A 19,834-nucleotide genomic window follows, 5' to 3' on the forward strand; every position below is an offset into this window, starting at 1 on the left:
TTGTTGTTGTCTTGGCCCCCTATCCCACCCTCTGCCTAGTTAAGCGTGAGGTGGGCTTGGTCAAGGCTGCAGGGTTCCCCAGGACTTGGAGTAAGGGTGGGTCCTGAATCCAAGATGCTAAGTCTTAGGGGACACCAAGTTTTAGGGGACAGCCCAAGTGTCATGCCTGGGCTGTGGGCTGAGAGCCCCAGTGTGGCTGGAGGGAGGTGGAGAGACCATTCCACCCCTGGTACTTGTCTGGTCCCGGTGCTCAGCTCCGCCATCTGCCTCTGAAGACCCATTTATCCTGTAATAGATATTGCCTTCTACAACCCAGAATTCCAGAGGGACACACACACATACCCATTCGTGAGGGTATTTGCTCACCATAAAGCCAGGCGGAAACCTGGTGTCCTCAGCCAGGCAGTTGGCTGGGAGAGGACAGGATGCTGGGGCTGCATTCCTGCTGAGAAGTGAGGCCACTGGTGACTTGAGTGATGTACGCCCAGGCCCCCTAGAGGCTTGAGGCAGTGTCAGATGCTGGGTGAGGAAGTGGGTCACATAGGGCTAGGAAAGGGTCTGGGAGGGGCAGCAGACGGTGGTGGTGGTTTCAGAGTCAGAGCCTTGGTTTCCTGGCCACAGTCTTTGGGTCTGTGTGCCCTGTGTGTGGCACATCTATGAGAGGATAGTGGCCTTCCAGCCCTGGGGTGCCTCTCCCAAAGGCTTTTAATTCTGTTCCCACCAGTAAGTCCCTTTACATATTCTCCCATCACAGGCTTGATCTAGCACCCTTACCCAGAGGCCCTCCCCTCCCCTTCTCCTGGGCCCTCCTCTAGGAAACCTCTCTGGCTACTCCCAGTCATGGGTTCTCCTCCAGGCATCCACAGCATAGAACCATGCTGGTTTGCACCTAACATCACTCTGGCCCATCTGTTCATGTACTGATCCCACACATCTTGGCTGAGCAGCCTGCTCAGCTCTGGGCTAGGCCCTTCTGTGACTCCTAGGGATTACCTTGAACACACCTTGGGCAATCCTGTGCCTGTCCCCTGAGCTCCCCAGCCTGGCCCCTGGAACAGGGAAGACACTGGGAGGCACCAGTTAGTAGCTGTTGGCTTGTGGCAAGGACCACCCAGAGGAGACACCAGTGTCCTCAGCCTGCATAGATGGACAGAGCTGGGTGACGTCAAGGATGCCCCAGGCAGGAGTAGAGGAGAACCAAGGCAGAGTGTTATCACAGAGGAGGATGGAATTTGTTCCTGGGGGCTGAGGTGGTCAGGGACCCTCCAGGAAGAGAGAGGCTGGGTGGGTCCTGAAGTGTAAGCAGGTATTGCAGAGACTCTGAAAGTGGCAGGGGCGGGGTGGTGGTGGTGGTGGTGGCAGCAGAATCAGGGACAGCGCTTTGGAGAAAGCATGTAGGAGGGGAAGTTCGTTTCCAATGCATTCAAGGCATTCTTGATGCCGAATGAGTGAGTAAATGAATGAGCATCCTCAGGGGCGATGGACCTGATGGAGCTGTGCTGACCACAGTCTCTTCCACATGGGTGTTGAGATCCTTCCCTTAAGTCACTTAAGTCTCAGCTCCATGTTGCCTTGCTCTGTGACTTTGGGCAGGATCCTTCATCTCTCTGAGCTTCAGATTCCTGATCAGCATTAACCTCTAGGGTCACCGTGAAGATTTGGTATGTTAATATATGCGAGACATTTAGAGTAGTACCTGATACACAGTGAGCTCTCAGGAAATGCTGGCTTCTCACAATTTCTGTCATGAGCTTCTCTCAGACTTACCTTTGCAGGTGGTGCAGACGTTTCATTGCATAGCTAGAAAATGGAGCCACAGAAGTGGGACACCTTGTGTGAAGTCCTGCTAACAGGTGTGGAGCTCAGGCTATAATGCCTTCCTCCTCTGGGGCTCTTGTTCACTGTTCCAGATGTGGCGTGCTAGTTAACTCACCAGTGTATTTAGTATTAATATAATAATAATAGTAACACAACAATTGCTGTGACCTTACTCCCAAAACTGAATGCTAGCACTTTAATAACAAGGTACCTCTTCCCATGTGCTTCTCCTCACCTCATTTACTGGCATCTCTCTCTCTCAGGCATTTACGACTCTAAATGATCTAGTTAGCATTTCCTTGTCTTTTTAAAAATCATATTTTGACACGTAGAAAGTGTTTGATTCAGGTGATTTCAGAACACTGTTGGAAGAACATGGAACTGTCTGTAGTCCTCTGGAATTTGCTTTTTTTCTTCGACACATTTGTTTGTCTCTGTTGCTGCAGATAATAGTAGATGCTGTTCATTTATTCCCACTGGTGCATAGGGGTCTGTCGTGTGGTCACAAAACAGTGCAGTTTCTGTTCTTCTGTTGATGGGCACGCGGGTTGTTTTCCTTTCTGCTCTCACAAACGGTGCTGCTGTGAACCTGCTTGTCCAGCAATCTCCTGAGGCAAAGCATTTCTGGGGCACAGTACAGGGAGCGGAATTGCTGGGCTGGGGTGGGGCAAGGGGGTTACGTGCTTAGTCGCCTTTATTAGAACACTAGAAAACATGCCAGTGTTTTCCACATTGATTGAACCTTTTGTGTCCTTGGCAGGAGCTGATGTTCTTGTCGCTTGGCCCCTCACCCACTCTCCTGTGCTTGGGTTGTCTTGACTGTCACTGACCCAGTGAGTGTAAAAGGATACACACCATGGTCTTGATTTGTGTTTCTTGGATTCATGGTTTCTGGAGTATGGGGTTGAGATGGGTAGCTGCTGGTGAACATGTGTTCCCAAAGTGACAATCCTCTTTGCACCTCAGTTTCCCCAGTTGTGGGGATGCTACCGGGACAACCCCCGTGCTAAGGGATGGGCAGTAACCGTCAGGGAGGATGTCCCGGTGAAGTGGGAATGGAGGAGGGGCCAAGAGAGCCTGAGTCCCTGTGCGTTATGAGTCAGAGGGACGCCAGTCATCTGTGCTCACCCCAGGACGGGCAGGCAGGGTTCTGATTTGGGAGATGGAGGGAGCCTGTGCATCCACAAGACCCTGAAAGCCCAGCCTCAACACCCCCTGCACAATGTGGGGCCACACCCTGGTGAGTGCTCCATAAGTCTGGTGACTTGGGGAATGAAAAGGGTGGAAAGTACATAGAGTTTCTTCTCCCTTCATTCCTCCTTCCTTGGGGATTCTCCCTGGTTGCTCTTACCATTGTGTGACTGAAGGGTGCCTGAGCAAGCTGGCTCCTGGGCATTTTCAAGAGCCCCCCCCCTCTTCGCCCAAGGCCCTCTACCTACCCACAGGGGCTGAGAAGCCCAGTCCCAGTAAGGTTATTTGGGATGGCTCCCCATACCAGCCTGGTGCCTCTGCCTGCCTGGAGCGGGTTAAAGAGGAGCAACACGGCTGGTGGAATAATTATACCTATTTCATGTGACACCAAAATTGATTGCCACCAGGGTGACATTACCAGGGCATTGTTCCTCGTCTCCAACCTCTTATTACATGTTATTAGGGTGTGTGGTGTGTGTTTTTCTACTTTTTCCTGTTTTGGGGAATTAATCTCTCTGCCACCTCCTCTGCTTTCCCCTGAAGAGAACCTGCCAACAGCTTCAGGAAAGGGTGGGGCCCCCCAAAGCCCTCCCCCTGCCAGGCCCAGCACAGGCTGCAGGTGCACTTGGGGGCTGGATGTGAGCTAGGGGTACCTCAGAGCTCAGAGGGGCCGCTGAGGTATGGATTCCAGCAGGAGAGTCCCCAGGGGGTATGTGCTTGCATGCCTCTCATGACAGGCTACTCACTCCCTGTTTACCAAGGCAGATCTTCCATCCTGAGCTGTATGACCTTCCCTTTGATCTCTCCCACCAAGCAGTATGGGCCTCCCCTATAACTCTGCCCTTTGGCATGCACTGGACTCAGCATCCTTGAACTTGGGACACCTCTTAGACATTTGCTGGTGTACCAGGGCCCTGCCCCCACCCCTGGGTTCCTCAGAAACAGGGTAGCTGGGTGGTGGCATTGATGGCACCTGAGCAGAACATAGTACCTATATGTGTCTGCCAGAGGGGTAACTGCCTCTTGTGACTGAGCTCAGTGTGCCAGGTTGGAAAAATGGGCTTAGGCAGGGAGTTGGCCAAGATTCAGTTGAACAGAGGGCTTTGAACAGTGAGTGCCAGGAGAAGAGCAACAGTTTTTATTTATAGTTGGCATAGCTCGCTGGATCTCAGTTTATAATGTATTGGGCAGTTGTTTTTAAATATTTTTTCCTTTTTTGAGGCAGAAATAACCCAAACCTTCACTGGTTCCTGAACAAACCCCCCACTGTGTTACGCTGGCACAACTCTGGGGAGGGAAGGTGGCCTAGTCAAGAGGAGGGATTTCTCCCAAGGCCCTGGTCCTGAGATGCTGCGGGACACTGAGGCCCTGATGGTCACGGGCCTCCATTTCCTCACCGGCATGGTGGTCTCCAGAGTTGTCATGCCTCTGAGTCAGACAAGCCCGGGACCTTGGGCAGGGAAGCTAATGGCCTCGAGCCTCAGGTTTCTTGTCAATAAAGTAGGTTTAATGCTACTTCCCTTACAGGGTATGTGTGTGAGGGTTGGTGGGATCATTTTACAAAGCACTGAGTGTGTGTATTCCATATAAATGTCTCTTCCCTCCCCTCTTCTCGAACCTACTGCCCCCAGCCTACGAGGGCAATGTGGAATCTGCCACTGCTCCCTCTTCAGAATGAGGAGTTTAGGGCCCAAGATACAAAGCCTTTTCCTGTGACCAAGCGGCTCAGCAGGTCCTTGAAGCTGAACCAGGCAGAAGGCCATATGCATGCGATGGGTCAGGACAACCTGGAGTCTAACTGCCTAGGGCTCAAACCCAGCTCTGCCATGTATCACTACGTGATTGGGGGCGAGTCACAACACCGCTGAGCCTCTGATCTCTAACCTGTGAAAATGGGGATAATAGTCCAGCCTCATAGGGATTAAAAAGTGCGTTGCTGACTGTGTACGGTGCTGGCTGTGTGACCTTACACAAGTTACAGTCCCGCCTTGTGCATGTGTTCTTTTCCATCTGCAAAGTGGAGATGGTCGCAGGACCTCCCTCACCGAGCAGTCATGTAGTTAGATGAACTTAAATATCTAAAGCACTTGGAATGGTTTCTGACACACCAGGGCTTTCCAGTTCTCATCCTCACTGTGTTTATTAGGTCTCTGGCCTTCAAAGCTCGTGCTGGTTCCCCCACTCACTCCCCTGTGCCAGTTCTCCAAGGCTGTGACCTCCACCCCTCTCCCAGGTGGGTTGGAAGTTCCAGGACTCCAAAGCCTGAGATATTTCCAGGCACAGGAGCCCCGAGGGTTAGGCCAGCTGGGAGGAGGCCCCAGAAGCCCCAGGAGGGTGTGAGGGGATGAGTGGGTGAGTGAAGATGTGGGGACGCGGCAGGGGTTTCTACCAGGCACCTCCCAAGGGGCCACTGACCTGGGCAGGGGATGGGGCCAGAGGCCTTCAGGGCCGCCTTCCTGTCCCTAAGAGCCTGGGTTGGTATCTTAGACCTGGAGAAAGGTGGGGAGGGAAACATGAGGGTGCAGGAGCTGAGTTTTCCTTGAGCCCCCTAAGGCCACCACATGTGTGCTGGCCTTCCCCTCCTCAGTTCAAGGAAAGCTCCAATCCCAGCAGGAACACCATTTGTTGAGGTGGGCCTAGCACGGGACACCAGGGAAGCTTCCTAGAACCAGTGGCCCCTCTACCTCCTCTCAGGCTGGCTTCCAACTTGCTGGCTGGTGGTTCTCCTCAGAACCACCCTGCGGAGGGGCAGGCAGAGCCCACAGTGGTCCAGGAATCAGTCAAGGTCGCACAGCAGGACAGAGGTGCACTGGCTAGAGCCAAGGCCTGTGACCTGGAAGCCCAGTGCTCCCTGGAAGCGGCTCCTCCCCCTTGGTGGGGACCCCTGCCTCTCCCCACCAAGCTGGCCACTCCTGGAGGGCAGACCTATATATAGAAGCCTTTGAACACAAAGTTACTTCAATAGTTAAAATTCATAATTTATCCTGCTAATGGCCTGGCCAGAAGGCTGGCACCTCCTGAGACGAGCTATGCTCTGGAGGGATGGGTGGTCCTCAGGTGCAGGGGGCCAAGGCCACACAGGAGCAGCTGCAGTTGCCTTGGGTGGGGGCTGGTGGCCCAGTCAGCACCCTCCATCCTGACCCCAGAGAAGAGGCCAGGTTGAGCACCTCTGGGAGAGGACCAAGTTTCCAAGTGCCCCTAAGAGATGGGGCTGGTGGCTCTGGGCCAGGGAGGGTAGGGAACATCGAGAGGAGTGTCAGCAGGTGCACACCCCCACACTGGCCACATGCAGCCCCAGGGGTCCAGCAACTCTTTGCTGGAACCACGAGCAAGAGGAAAATAAAGAAGTATATATGACAAAGGACATGCCTCAATTTTCCTCCAGGTTCATGGTCTCTCTCTGTAGGGGGGACAGCTGGCTGAGGGAGAGAAGGGAGAGAGAGAGAGGGGACTGGCAATGGCAGACAGACCAGGAGACAACTGATGCAGCTTCCCTTTTTGCTGGAGCCTAGCCTGGGCACTGACTCCTCAGGGTCGCCTGGGCACTGACTCCTCAGGACTGAGGTACCCCGTTAGCCACTCATTCACCCCTCCACAGGGATTAGTCCTAGAAAACCACATAAAGTGTCCTGCCCCTCAGGATTTGGAGTGGGAGAGATCACTTAGGAGTCCCTGGCCAGTCATGTTTACCCCACACACCTCCGTTCTCACTGTTCCCTCCGTCCAGATGCCCTCCTGCTGCTCCTGCTTGGCCTGTGGAAATGTTTGTAGTTCAGTGAGCTTTCCTGATACCTCCTTCATAAAGCATCTGTGAAGAGCATCAGCTAGGGTCAGAGCAGCTCAGGGAGCTGTCCCAGCGGTTATTCGATGGGCTGTCTCGGCCCCTAGGAAGGTGGCCTAGGAGCACTGAGCTGCATCAGCCCCAGCGCTTCTCCGGGGAACACAGATTTGGGGGCTGCTGAAGCTCCAGCCAAAGGAGGGATGGAGAGAGCTGGGCACACCAGCAGTGCTCGGTGGGGGCAGCACCTTCCTGGAGGCTGAGGGGGTCTGCAGGAGCTACATTCTGAAGGCCAGGTGGGAGACGTTCAGGCCCAGGTGACCACCATGGTGGGAAAAGGGCTTCACCCCACCCTGCCGCCACCAACTCCTGGCCCTATGGGCCACGCTGCCTGTGAGTGGGTACACTTTCCACTATTACATGCCTGTCATTTCATGAAATGGACCCAGCTGCCCACGTCACGCCCTGGAGCTGAAGGCAAAGAAGGGACCTCAGAGGGGCGGAGACTTGGAGACACAGCAGGTCTCTAGCACTCTGCCCCTGTTCTTCAGTGACCCGGCATGAGCCCCTTCCCCCTTCTGAGGAATGAGAGCCGCTCTGGCTCTGCAGGGTGGTAGTGAGGACAGGTGTGTTCACAGGCCGGGGTTTTCCATAGGCGGCGTGAGCAGCTCAGAGTATGGAAGTTGAGCCTGCAGGGCCAAGCTCCACTGTCTTTCCCCGACTCCCGCCGCCCTTCCTGCCCCATCCCTACCACCTCTGCTTTCTCTGCCTCTCTCTTCCTCCCTTTCTCTCCTGTTTGCCCACCCTGCGCCTCTGTTTACGTCACCTTCTCCCACTCCTGCTCTCCTGGTCATGTCCTGGTGGCGGACCTGAGCCAGCCCCTGGCTGTCTGGTAGGAGCCCTCAGCCCCCTTTCCAGGCCTGTCACCATCTTCATCAGTCTTTGCCCCACCCCACCCCCCAACTCCCCACTGCAGACCAGCCACAGGGTCTTAGGGTGTCGGGTCAAGCAAGATGAGATCTCACCTACCTGCCTCACCTTCCAGGCTGAGAACCCACAGGCCCTGGTGCCCCAGCGATGGCGGTGGCACCTCCCTGCCAGACATCTCATGCCGTGTGTGCTGGGGATCCCTGCGGTCCCCATGTAATGCTGAGTGGGGATACTGTGAAATATTGATACTGGAAACCTAAAATGACTAAACCTCCCCTTCACTTCATCTGACCCCAAATTAGGCGAGATCCTAGCATGGCCAGAGTAGCGGGCGCGGGAGAAGAACGTGGTAGAAAAACACTGAAAAAATCCAGTGTGTTTGACATATCATTTTCAGATAGCTTTGGACAGGTTTGCGGAGCCAGGGTGCTTAATCACAGTTATGTAGCACAGGTGCCTTCCTTCAGCACTGGGCCTTGCCCTCTTGCTGGCCTACATGCCCACTCCTCCCTCCCGGTCTGGTCTGTGTGTCTGAAAAAGTCCCCTTGCCAGGCAGCTCCTGAGACAGGAACCCAGACCAGAAGAGCAGAGTACTGGCTCTTCCTAACTCTGCCTAGCCCTAAGGCAAAGAAATTCCCTTTTGGAAGCCTCAGTTATTATCATCTGTAAAATGGGTGAGAAACGTTCCTTTGGAATGCTGGTGTGAGAGTTTCTGAGGCAGTATGTACAAAGCCCCAAATCTGGCTGGTGCTCTCTGCAAATGTTAGTCCCACCCGTTTTATAAGAGCAGGTGTCTGAGTGGCATGTGTCAGCTGGGTTAGGGTGTAGAAAAGACACACCCTGGCCCCCAGGAGCCTCCAGACTGCCAAATGAGGTAGATTCAACCTTGACCTTCTTTATTGATTCTCCAAGTCCACCCACAGGGGATCCCACCCACGCCCTTTCTGTCTCCACCCTGAGCCTCAGAGGAAGCAGCCACAATGTGAGGGCCTCCGTGGGTCCTTCTGGCCCCAGTGAAACTGCTTTTGGAGGCCTGGGCCCCCATCCCCCTGCATCCCCCAGCCATGCTGGGCATGTCAACTTTGCAGCAGGAGAAAGCCTGGCATCTGTTCTGGGCTTTCTCGGGGAGCTGGGATCCCCCCTCTCACTGCACCATCAGCAATAGGCCAGAGAGGACAGTCACTGCCCCTGGTCACACAGTGGAGCAGCCAGTGTGGGAAGAAGCCGAGCTGGGCCATGTCTACCCTAGGATGTGTGTGAGGGTGTGGTGGTGGCAGTACCAGTATGATGAGGGTAACGGTTGGACCAGTGCTCTGGGGCTGGGAGGACTCCGGCCGCTGTGGGTCTGAGCTTTGCATCCCAGCATGGCTCTCCTCCACCCACCCACTGCCTGCCTTCAGCATTTATTTCCTTTGTATTTATTGGCCCAATTTTTAAACTTCTGCCCTTGTGGGAAGCCCTTCAGGGGGGCAAGGATCCAAAATAAAACACTGATTAAAGTGCATAAAACACGTCTCGGAAGCTGCAGGGGAGCCCGCAGGGCAGAGGGGGCCAGGATGGCCGGGACAGCCTGTCTTCCTCGCAGAAGCTTTGGTGGCCCTTCAGATATAACCCTGCCACACCCCTAAGTGACGGAGACCCCATGGGCATGCTCTGCTCCGATCTGTCAGCTGGGACAAGCCCCTCAGCCTTTCTGGGCCTCTGTTCCCCCACCTTGCGGGACGGCCACATGCGCACGGTAAAGGGCGAGGCAGTTCAGAGCACGTGCCTTCAGAAGCCTCCCCGGTCCTGGGGAGCACGACCCAGGCCCTGCGGGGTGAATTGCTGGGCCTGAGGGTGGCAACCACATGAGGCGACACAGACTAGCGTGTCTGCCCACACATCTGAAGGCCCAGGCCTCTTACTGACCAGCCACATGCTCCAGAGTCAGCTCTGTCATGGACTTCAGGGCCTGTAAAAGCCCAAGCACGCACACTTCCTTGCAAAGAACATTCACGGGGTTCTGCATGTGCCATTCCTTGGTTTGAGGCTGCACCACACCACTGGCCCTTAGGCGCATCAGCCTCTAGCAAGTAAGATGTACCCAGGACTGTCTGACCCAGAATTAAACGTGGAACAGGGGAAGGGCCAGGTGCAGACACTTTGGGGCATGGTTCCCTGTCCACTCACATCATGCCTTTAATCTTTATTTTAGGTTTCTGCCATTCTTTCCTGACTGGCTGGCCTTCTATAGTTTTGTCTTTTTATTGTCTCATTGGGTAACTTCACTGTCCTTTGGCTCAAGTTGTTTCTAGAATGGTGTGTACTATACACCAGTTACATAATATCACTACTAATACATGGAAGGGGCTCCAGTGTAGGGGGTGAGAGATGATTCCTGGCTGAGTAGGTCAAGGATGGCTTCATGGAGGAGGAGGCCTTTGGGGTGGAAGGTCACCAAGGCTGCTAGGGCAGGAGGCTGAGAGAGTTCTCCAATCAAAGATGGCTTTAAGCAGGAATGTGAAGATAAGGTCAGGACAGCTGGGCAGCATCACTGGGCATAGGGTGGAAAAGGAGGTCAGTAGGTAGTTTGGGTCAAGATGATGGGGCTTCCTGGCCTATGAGGGGCTTACCGGCATCTCAGGTGGCCTGTGCCCTTGCTAACTCTAATTCCTCAGCCCCCCTCCTCCTGCAGCCCCCACTCCTCCGACAAGCACAGCCCCTAGCTGGGTGCTAAAAGTCCTATTCACCTCCCCAGGTCCCTAGCCTCACACCCACGGCAGCCTCAGCTGCTGGCCCAATTACTTATTGATCACCTGTCAGAGTGTTTGCTTTTCTGGTGGGTCACTGAAGTGTGTGTGACTGTGGATAGCGGCCAGGTGGGGGTGGGGTGGGAGGACAAACCTCAGAAGAGTCTGGAGAGAGAATGAGAGGGGCTGAGGGGAGAGGCTGGACAGAGCCCATGGTGATAGTAAAACCTTGCCATTCCATAACATGTCAAGTGACAGCCAGAGCCCTTCCTAGTTAATCAGTCATTTAGTCGATCTACAACCAGGGAGCACCTGCCAATCCTGGGAGACCACTGGAGCATTGGAATGTGTGTGTATCCATTGGAATCTGACAGATCAGACCTCCAGTCTGAAACACTCCCTCTGTACGGGCTGGGTATTCTTGGGCAGCCACAAACCCCCAAGCTTCAGCTGCCTTAAGGATTGAAGTGTGGATGCTGAGAACTGTGGGCTTGAGAGCAGATGCTGTGCACAGGTGTGGGGGAGGCTAGGGGTGAGGGAGGGCCTGAGCCAGGCAGAGAGGCTGGCCCTCCCATCCTGGCTTCCCCCTCCTGCTCTGAGCCCACTCAGGACCATGATGTGTGGGGTGTTGACAGGCAGTGAGCCTCACCAGGGGTAGGGGGCTGCAGCTCGGTCCCAGGGGCCACCTCATCTTACCCCCTGCCGTGGGGAGAAATCTAGACCAGCCCTCCCAGTCCCCTCCTTGCCTTACTGGGCCAGGTTTTTTTCATGTGGTGGACCAGGGAAGGGAAGGAGGAGATGAGGCGTACATCTGGGCACAAGTGTGAGCATGTGGCCTCTGAACACAGGCTGGGAGACTGTACTGGAGGTGGAGGGGCTAGCTTCGCATGCCCCTTGCTTATGCCCCCTGCAGCCTGTGCTCACACTGGGCCCTGGCACTGTCATTCTTGTCAGAACCACCCAAGTTTTGTGTGTTCCCTAGGGCCCAGCTATGCCAGACCTCATGTCCTCAGAGCTGCCTTGAGGACCAGCCTCTCCAGGTTGCCCGTGCCGTCCTGGGCTTCTGGGGGATCTCACTGCCTCCCTTGGATTGGCCGTTGCACAGAACTCTTTCCTAGGATGAGGGTGATTGGAATCCCAAGAGACAGAGCACTGGAGGCTGGTGGGCTCTTTGGAGGGGAGCACATGTCCTCCTGGGGATCAGAGCAGTGGACATGGACTGGGGCCCAGAAGACGAGGTTTCAGACAAGCAGAGTAGTGGCACTGCAGGGGCCAAAGCCAGGAGAACTCACACTCTTGAGTCCTGTGCTCAGGAGCCCGGATGGGGTGCTGTGGGGACCCCAGGAAGGAGAGAGTTAGAGAGGCACTGTGGTGGGGGGCATTAGGCCTGGGTCCCAGCTGTCTGGGGGAAGTGCCCTCCACTCATGTAGAAGCCCTGTGGGGAAGCTGGTTCAGGAGCACTGATTGGTACCACTGGGTTTGCTGATTGCACTGGGTTCAGGCTGTGGGCTCAGCTGCAGTTCTGTGAGGAGGGGGTCATTGTGTCTGCACCTGGGGCAGCTCAGGTGACAGACTGAGATGGGTCCTGGGCAGCTTCAGAAGCCTTGACCCGCAGGCAAGGAGGCATGCTCCTCTGCAGGCTGTTCCAGAAGGCCTGAGCTTGGAACCTCTTTGGTCCCTCTGTGAACCCCAAAACAAGTCAGCAGGTCTGGCTTCATGCCTGATGAGCGCCAGGGGAGGCAGTGACTCAGGAAGTAGAGGATGAGGGGGTGGGGTGCACAGTGCACACCTGGAGTCCATTTATAAATCATAAAAGTAAAGGAGGTTGGTGCAGCCTGGGGGTTGGTGAATCCCAAGGGTCTCTGAGATTGCCTGGTCCCTTCTGTGAACCCCTCCATCCCAGAGATACTAGGAAGGTCCTGCAGGAGGGCTCTGGGTAAGGTTAGGGGCAAGGAGGAAGCAGCATAGAGTGGCACGGCAGGGGGTTCTCCCTCCCCACAGCCATCTAGACTTCACTGTTGGGTCCCAGGCTGGTATCATATGCCACTTTGGCCCATCACCTCTCTATCTGTGTCAGGGACATTCTGAGGGGGCAAGAGGGCAGGGGTGGGGGAGCACACAGGGCTCAGGGTGGGGTCCAGTTAAATATTATCCTCTGACCACCCCTTCTATCCTGTGTTTGCTCTGGGCTGCAGGTAAGCAAGAGGATGCTGACAGGGGGTGAGAAGAGCATGCCCAGCCCCCTCCTGGCCTGCTGGCAGCCCATCCTCCTGCTGGTGCTGGGCTCAGTGCTGTCAGGCTCCGCCACGGGCTGCCCGCCTCGTTGTGAGTGCTCCGCCCAGGACCGCGCTGTGGTGTGCCACCGCAAGCGCTTCGTGGCCGTGCCTGAGGGTATCCCCATAGAGACCCGCCTGCTGGACCTGGGCAAGAATCGCATCAAAACCCTCAACCAGGATGAGTTTGCCAGCTTCCCGTACTTGGAGGAACTGGAGTTAAATGAGAACGTCGTGAGCACCGTGGAGCCCGGTGCCTTCAACAACCTCTTCAACCTGCGGACGCTGGGGCTGCGCAGCAACCGCCTGAAGCTCATCCCCCTGGGCGTCTTCACCGGCCTCAGCAACCTGACCAAGCTGGACATCAGCGAGAACAAGATCGTCATCCTGCTGGACTACATGTTCCAGGATCTGTACAACCTCAAGTCGCTGGAAGTCGGCGACAACGACCTCGTCTACATCTCCCACCGCGCCTTCAGTGGCCTCAACAGCCTAGAGCAGCTGACACTGGAGAAATGCAACTTGACGTCTATCCCTACCGAGGCGCTGTCCCACCTGCATGGCCTCATCGTCCTCCGGCTCCGGCACCTCAACATCAACGCTGTCCGAGACTACTCCTTCAAGAGGCTATACCGGCTCAAGGTCTTAGAAATCTCCCACTGGCCATACTTGGACACCATGACACCCAACTGCCTCTACGGTCTCAATCTGACATCCCTGTCCATCACGCACTGCAATCTGACCTCCGTGCCCTACCTGGCCGTGCGCCACCTGGTCTATCTCCGCTTCCTCAACCTCTCCTACAACCCTATTGGCGCCATCGAGGGCTCCATGTTGCATGAGCTGCTACGGCTGCAGGAGATCCAGCTGGTGGGTGGGCAGCTGGCCGTGGTGGAGCCGTACGCCTTCCGTGGACTCAACTACCTGCGTGTGCTCAACGTCTCTGGCAACCAGCTGACCACACTGGAGGAGTCCGCCTTCCACTCGGTGGGCAACCTGGAGACGCTTATCCTGGATTCCAACCCGCTGGCCTGCGACTGCCGTCTCCTGTGGGTGTTCCGGCGCCGCTGGCGGCTCAACTTCAACCGGCAGCAGCCCACATGCGCCACGCCTGAGTTCGTCCAGGGCAAGGAGTTCAAGGACTTCCCCGACGTGCTGCTGCCCAACTACTTCACCTGCCGCCGCGCCCGCATCCGGGACCGCAAGGCGCAGCAGGTGTTTGTGGACGAGGGCCACACGGTGCAGTTTGTGTGCCGGGCTGATGGCGACCCACCGCCCGCCATCCTCTGGCTGTCACCCCGCAAGCACCTGGTCTCTGCTAAGAGCAACGGGCGGCTCACAGTCTTCCCCGATGGCACGCTGGAGGTGCGCTATGCCCAAGTGCAGGACAACGGCACCTACTTGTGCATCGCAGCCAACGCAGGCGGCAACGACTCCATGCCTGCCCACCTGCACGTGCGCAGCTACTCACCCGACTGGCTCCATCAGCCCAACAAGACCTTCGCCTTCATCTCCAACCAGCCGGGAGAGGGAGAGGCCAATAGCACCCGAGCTGTTGTGCCTTTCCCCTTCGACATTAAGACCCTCATCATCGCCACCACCATGGGCTTCATCTCCTTCCTGGGCGTCGTGCTCTTCTGCCTGGTGCTGCTGTTTCTCTGGAGCAGGGGCAAGGGCAACACCAAGCACAACATTGAGATCGAGTATGTGCCGCGCAAGTCGGATGCCGGCATGAGCTCCACTGATGCGCCCCGCAAGTTCAACATGAAGATGATATGAGCATGGGGCTGGCTCCCTTCTTGGTCCCATGCACCCCTCCCTGCCCTCATCTCTGTCCCATCCCCCGTCCTCACCGGCGGGCTGCCCCACTGGCCCTCACTGCCTTCCCTCTCTCTACTGGGACCTCAGACAGATGTCGTGGCCTGGGGGAACCCCTGCAGCGGCCACACGCAGGCAGACTGACAGCCGGAGCTGACAGACTGATCGGTATGCAGCAACAGTCAGCAGTTCAGTTAAAAAGTGGTGAACTTCCTCTGTAACTGGGGTTTCAATAATGATGGATTTTTATGAAAACTTGAAATAATAATAAAAAAAACAACACAACTATTTCCTACAGCTAGTTGAAATGCAAACCTTTGACGTCCTGATTGCCCCAGGGCCCTCTTCCAGCTCAGTTTCTCGTTTTTCTCCTTTTCTTCCTCCTTTCTCTTCTCTTTCCCTGTGGGGAGGGATCACTCAGGAAAACAGGAAAGGAGCTTCCAGCCCACTCCCCCAACCCTTGCCCCACCCTCACCCACCCTGCCAGGGTAACCTGCAGGAGCTGGGAGCAGGCAGAGTGGCAGGTATGGGCCCATCTCCCAGCCGGCTGTTTGTTGGGAGCAGATGGAGGGCACAGGTTGCCAGCTAGGGACAGGGCTGTCTGCTGAACTGCCAGGGGTCAGGAGCCTGGTTGGGTGTGGCTGAAACTCTGGACAAGGGCTGGGTCCTCCCAGAGGACTGCACAGTCAGCCAAGAGGTCCAGGGTCTAGAGGCAGGGATGAGGCTTAACTTCTGGTCCCAGCTGTGCCAGTGACTTGCTGTGTGGCCACAGCGGGTCCTTGACCCTCTCTGGGCTTCAGTCTCCATATCGGTACAGATGGCAGCATCACTCCCTGCCCTGCCTACCTCACAGGGCTGTTGTGAGGAACGATGAAATGTATGTGAAACACTTTGTAACCTGTAAAGTGCTGTGCACACACGTGGGTGACTGCTCTCATTATGGTCATTATCTCATGGTGGGGAGCGGGTGAGCCTCCTCAAGGGGTCTCCATGGGCTCAGGTTGGGGGTGGGCCGGGGGAGGGCCTGGTCAGGGACTTCCAGAAGCTCCTGCCAAGGCAGTGGCCAAAGGCATTGGCTGGATGAACTAGGCTTTAGACCTGCAGGGGTGTCCTGAAACCTGTGAGCATCATGGCTTCTACCACCTTTGTTGTGGGATCCCCCCAGGCAGAACACCCCTGTCGCTGTGGCTTGGACCTCTCCAGGGATTGGGAATGTCAGCTCTTTCCACAAGATTAATCAAGTGCCTACTGCATGCCACTTCCCATGTAGAGTGCCCAGACTTCGGGGCTAGGAGTGGCGGAAGTTCTGGGGCTGACCTTAGGACCACCCAGACCCAGGTCACCAGCCCAGCTCTGACTCATTTTCTGTGAAGCCACACTCTGAGCTAGCTGGGTTGTGAAGGGTTCTGGACTGAGATCTACTTGCACATGAGCTAACCAGGAAGGTCAGGAGTGGCCATGCCCATTCACACCAAACTCAGCCCTGAAAAGGGATGCCCTGTAGGACAGAAGTACGGAGAGCCAGACAGGTAACCCTGTCACATTATCTGTCTCAGATTCAAGGTCAGGTCTGAATGTCTTCCTGTCCTAACCCTTACTTGCTCTTTGGGATTGTTACTGAACTTGTGGGATCTCAATCTTCCTGTCTGCAACATAAAGATAATCTTCAGGCCCTGACCGGTGGCTCAGTGCATAAAGTGTCGTCCGGCATATGGACGTCCTGGGTTCAGTTCCCGGTCAGGGCACACAGGAGAGGTGACCATCTGCTTCTCCCCCTTTTCTTTTCCCCTTTCTCTCTCTATCTTCCCCTCCCGTGGCCTGATTGATTCGAGAGCCGGCCCCAGGCACTGAGGATAACTTGGTTGGTCCAAGCATGTCAGCCTCAGGTACTAAAATAGCTTGATACTCGAGCATTGACCCCAGTCAGGGTTGCTGGGTGGATCATGGTCAGGGCACATGCGGGAGTCTGTACCACTATCTCCCCGCCTCTCACTTAAAAAAAAAGAAAAGATGGTCTTCCTGCTTTGAGTGATCAGGAGGTTAAATGAGGGAGCCTAGGCACGTTTGTTGATTGGTGCAGTGCCTTGCATTCAAGAAGCCTTCGGCCCTGGCCGGTTGGCTCAGTGGTAGAGCGTCAGCCTGGCGTGCGGAAGTCCCAGGTTCGATTCCCGGCCAGGGCACACAGGAGAGGAGCCCATCTGCTTCTACACCCCTCCCCCTCTCCTTCCTCTCTGTCTCTCACTTCCCCTCCCGCAGCCAGGGCTCCATTGGAGCAAAAGATGGCCCGGGCGCTGGGGATGGCTCCTTGGCCTATGCCCCAGGCACTAGAGTGTCTCTGGTCGCGACAAAGCGACGCCCTGGATGGGCAGAGCATCGGCCCCCTGGTGGGCGTGCCGGGTGGATCCCGGTCGGGCGCATGCGGGAGTCTGTCTGACTGCCTCCCTGTTTCCAGCTTCAGAAAAATACAAAAAAATATATTAAAAAAAATAATTAAATAAAAAGAAGCCTTCGACCAGGGGTCATGGTGACGATTGCCCAGGAGCCCAACTCTGGTGACCGTGTGAAGACAGAGAACCAGAGAGGCTAATAGCTCACCTGCAGTTGAACAGCAACAAAGTGACAGGACTAGGGTTGGGGAGTTCTAGACTCCCAGAGACTCCTCAGCTGGGCCCAGGACTTCTCAGAGCCAGGCCTGGGGAATGCCTCCTGGCAAAAGAGCACTTTGGGGAGCATTAGGACAGGGAGAGGATTCCTTGGCTACAGGTATGGTCTATGTGGAATGAGGCCAGTGGTCCATGAGGCTTAAGGACCCGACAGGCCTGGCCACCTCTAGAGGGACCAGAACATGGTCTTCCTCTTGCCCAGCCCTGGACACCCTGGTTGGCACTGTCCTCCCACAGGAGGTAGGGTGGTTTGATCGTCACCCTCTGGAATACCCGGGTCCCTGGGGTTTCACAGGGCTCTGGTACGAGCTGATGATTTGTGGCACCAAATGATTCCTGCCTACAGAGAGGGAACTGGACCCCTGGGGACACTGGTATTGAGAATTGTGAGGTAGTTTTTAGATAGGGGAGAGGCGGTTTGGGGGACATGAGTGTCCAGGGTCAGGGTACTGGGTTGGCCCAAGCCAAAGGGCCTGGGAAGAACCTAGGCTGGAGATGAGGTGGCCTGGGTGTCAGTACTGTCCTGTCCTAGCCGCAGGACCTTCACCCATAGAAGAAGGTCATGGATTCAGCTTCTGAGAGACCTTCCAGGGGAGCAGCCTGGAAGGCCCGGCTGGGAAACCACTTTCCCCATAACCCGACTACCTCCGAAGGGGTAGGAGGAGGAGTGGGTACCACCCACCCCTGTCCTGACACACACACATCTAGGAGTCTGAACCCAGAGGTGATTGAGAAGGGAGGGCAAAGCCTTCCTGGGCCACCCACATTCCCACATCCCCAGCAGCCCCTGTCTGCCTCAAATCCAGTGGGGTTGTGACGTCAGCGTGCCGTGCCACCTCAAACCCTTTAAGGAGAAGCTGCTCTGCTCCTTTTTCGGCCTGGGTCCAAGTTACTGGGGGGAATGGCAAGATACAGAACGCTGAGAGTTTAGTCTGCTTTCCAGCGACCAAGACCAGAGGCAGGCTCTGGGCCCGTTTGTCCACGAGAGACCATGCTCTAAATAGGAAAGGTGGTACAGCTGGGATCCTGCCCTGGACAAGCAAGTGGACCCAAACACAGACAGCAGGGTGAGTATCAGAGGGAGCAGCTGGTTTATCTCTTCAAAAGTGAGAATCCGAGGCACAGAGATGGGAAATAACCTGCCCAGTGTCACACAGCAGAGCAGAAAATAGCGTGGGCTTTGGAGTGAGGTGGACCTCGGTTCAAATCCCACCTCCAGTGCAGTACTTGTTTGGTGTATAATAGAGACCACTGCTGTCCTCATGACATTATTACAGATAAGCAAGGGGATGGAGGCTGACCTTGGGAACTGGCAGACTGAGAGACTGTGGGGGGCGGGGGGAAACAGTGGGTGATCCCAAAGGGCTGAAATGAGGTTGGGATAGAAACCAAACCAGGTCATGTCCTCTGTTTTACCACTAAAGGCCTTGGGGCCGAGGGCTAGATGGAAGCTGACCAAGCCATCACCCCTGTCTGCCCAGAACAGAGAGCTGGCCATGCCCTGGGGCCTGGAGGACAAAGCCACAACCTGTGTGTGTTTGGGGGAATGGAGGTCGGGGGTGGGGGAGAGAAGGCATGAGGAGCAGTGCAGACTGGCTGGTGTTAGGTGTCCAGGGGACCTTAAGCCTTTTAGGGCCTGAAGTTGGGGCTCATGAGGTCCACAGAGCAGGCAGCACAGACCAGTTGGAATGACGTGGTTTGTTGGGGCCCCCACAGAATCTGGCTCCGTGGTCTACCGCCTTTCCTGCCTCTCTCCCCAGGTTAGCATCCTCTGAGGCATGACAGCCTGGCTAAAAGTCATCCCCAACTCCCATTCTGACAGCCCAGTTCCAGGCTCCTTCCCAGTTGGGCTCTCTAAAATCTCTCTCTCATCTCTTCATTCATATTCTCCAGAGGGAAAAAAATCTCATTGGCCACCTGTTAGCCAATGGATACTGGCTGCCTCAGAAGGAGGTGCTCATTCCCTTGTCCAATCAACTTAGTCCAAAGTGCTAGACATTATCCAAGCCAAGTTCGGGTGAAGATGGAACAGAAGGGACCTTAACAGTCAGCTATTGCTGCATAACAACCGCCCCCAAAATTTAATAGCATAAAACAACAATTATGTATTTGTTCTCAGTTTTACAAACTGGGCAGGACTTGGTAAGGACAGTGTGTCTCTCTGTCCTGCACGGTGTTGATTAGGGGGACTTGACAGGGCCTAAGATATTCAAGGTGGCTTCTGGCCGTGTCTGTCACCTCATCTGGGAGGGCCAGAGGCCAGTGAGCTTTTCTACGCCCACAAGGTCCCTGCAGCGGGCTAGCTGGACTTCGTTAGGGTAGCCCCATGTTCCGAGATAGCAAAACAGAAGTGGCCAGGTCTGCTGAAGCCTGGGCCAGAAAGTGAGACAGCTTCTCATTCACTGCATGCTATCAATCAAGGCAAGTTGTAGTTGTTCCTCCCCACCGCCACTCCCAGATTCGAGAGCCGGGGGACAGATACCAGCTCCTGAGGCAGGAGCTACAGAGTCACGTGAGCAAAAGGGGCATGCAGGATGTGGGGGCCATTGCGGCCACCCTCCACAGGGGCCTGTTCCTTTCAGGAATCACTCGGTACACAGGCCTCCATAGCTCACCCGGGAGTCGGGGACTTGA

General features: G+C 55.6%; 1 protein-coding gene across 13 annotated transcripts in view; it reads left to right on the plus strand.

Moving 5' to 3' along the window:
- The window catches only part of LINGO1 (leucine rich repeat and Ig domain containing 1), a 213,903-nt gene extending 199,081 nt beyond the window's left edge, over positions 1–14,822 (plus strand). For 12 of the 13 annotated variants that reach the window (XM_066342909.1, XM_066342910.1, XM_066342912.1 and 9 more), the window contains one exon: positions 12,642–14,822. In XM_066342909.1, coding sequence (XP_066199006.1) covers positions 12,654–14,498 — 1,845 coding nt within the window. In that variant the 5' untranslated portion in view covers positions 12,642–12,653 and the 3' untranslated portion in view covers positions 14,499–14,822. Of the gene's footprint in view, positions 1–2,627; positions 2,652–12,641 lie in introns of those variants that run through there. The other variant, XM_066342920.1, reaches the window with a different exon arrangement.
- The last annotated feature ends 5,012 nt before the right edge of the window (positions 14,823–19,834 follow it).

This window comes from Saccopteryx leptura, chromosome 6, assembly GCF_036850995.1.
Source record: "Saccopteryx leptura isolate mSacLep1 chromosome 6, mSacLep1_pri_phased_curated, whole genome shotgun sequence".
NCBI classification, from domain to species: Eukaryota; Metazoa; Chordata; class Mammalia; order Chiroptera; family Emballonuridae; genus Saccopteryx; species Saccopteryx leptura.